The following is a 1,109-nucleotide window of genomic DNA, read 5'->3' as shown; positions in this document are numbered from 1 at the left end:
CCCGGCCACCCCCGGCGGCTGCCCTGTCTGTACCTGCATTCGGACTTGACGAGGCTCCTCGGTGGCTCCAGGGGGGAAGGTGACCTTGACCCCCGGATGCCCCGAGGACCACAGCAATGTCCCCTCTGGTGGCACCAGGCAGGCGTTGGACACAGGGCGGGAAACCACAAGGAACCACGAGAAGTGGGGTACCTGGCAGTGAGCCCAGAGCCGCTGGGCATGGGGATGGGTCAGAGGGAACAGGGTCAGAGGGGAGTCAGGTCCTGGAGGACCCCCCCCACCGCCCCGTGCTCCTCCCGGCAGGCCTAGGGAGCCTCACCTTCGGTGCTTCCTCCTCCAGGCGGGTCTCCAGGTCGCTCCAGCTGTCGTCGCTCAGGGTCCTCACCACCACCTCACGGCAGCGCCGGGCCCGTGGCCAGCCCGTGGGGCTGCAGCTCCAGGACCCCGCTGAGCAGGGAGTCATGGGGACCCAGGGGCACGAGGCGGGGCTCCGGCAGCCACAGGCGGTAGCGGATGGTGACCGAGGTAGCAGTGGCCCCGGCGGGGAACTGCAGGCGAACACCGCAGGCCAGGGTCACAGAGCAGCCTTGGGGGGTCACGAGGAAGCTGAGTGAGGACAGGGCAGGCATCAGGTCAGACCCGGAGGGGCTTCAGGTCTGAGCCTGGCCCCTGGGGGCCTCTAGGAGACCCCAGAGCACGGGTAAGGTGTCCGGTGGCTCCTCTGGCCCCACCCCTCCCCCATCCACACACCTGTCCAGCTCTGAAGTCAGGAACAGCCTGGGCATTCCCGGGACCACAGGTGTCCCTGTGGAAGGACGGACGCCGTTAGGATGGGGACGGTGCCTGTGTCCTGTCTGTAGTCTGCCCTCCCCAGCAGCGAGCCTACCTGGGGGACTGGGGGAGCCTGGCAGGGCCTCGCCCAAGGGGTTCCCCTGCAGGCGCACAAAGGGGGCGTCTAGCAGCTCGGGGGGCACTTCCCGGAGCTGGTTGTCCCTCAGGTCCAGCCGGACGAGCAGCGGGAGGCGGGCCAGGCCGGCGGGCACCGAGACCAGGAGGTTGCTGTGCAGGACCAGGAGCTGCAAGGAAGGCAGCCCTGCTGTGGGCAGGCG

The 1,109-nt window shown here is 69.3% G+C and overlaps 1 protein-coding gene across 1 annotated transcript in view; it reads right to left on the bottom strand.

Annotated features, from left to right (window-relative positions):
- The window catches only part of PIDD1 (p53-induced death domain protein 1), an 18,973-nt gene that overhangs the window by 15,312 nt on the left and 2,552 nt on the right, over positions 1-1,109 (bottom strand). The window contains 5 exon segments of the mRNA XM_014534001.1: positions 17-213; positions 320-419; positions 421-606; positions 751-805; positions 887-1,096. Of these exon segments, the coding sequence (XP_014389487.1) occupies positions 17-213; positions 320-419; positions 421-606; positions 751-805; positions 887-1,096 (748 nt within the window).

Source organism: Myotis brandtii, unplaced genomic scaffold (assembly GCF_000412655.1).
Source record: "Myotis brandtii unplaced genomic scaffold, ASM41265v1 scaffold1236, whole genome shotgun sequence".
Taxonomy (NCBI): domain Eukaryota; kingdom Metazoa; phylum Chordata; class Mammalia; order Chiroptera; family Vespertilionidae; genus Myotis; species Myotis brandtii.
Note: the sequence above shows the minus strand (reverse complement) of the source record. Positions and strands in the feature narration are given on the sequence as shown.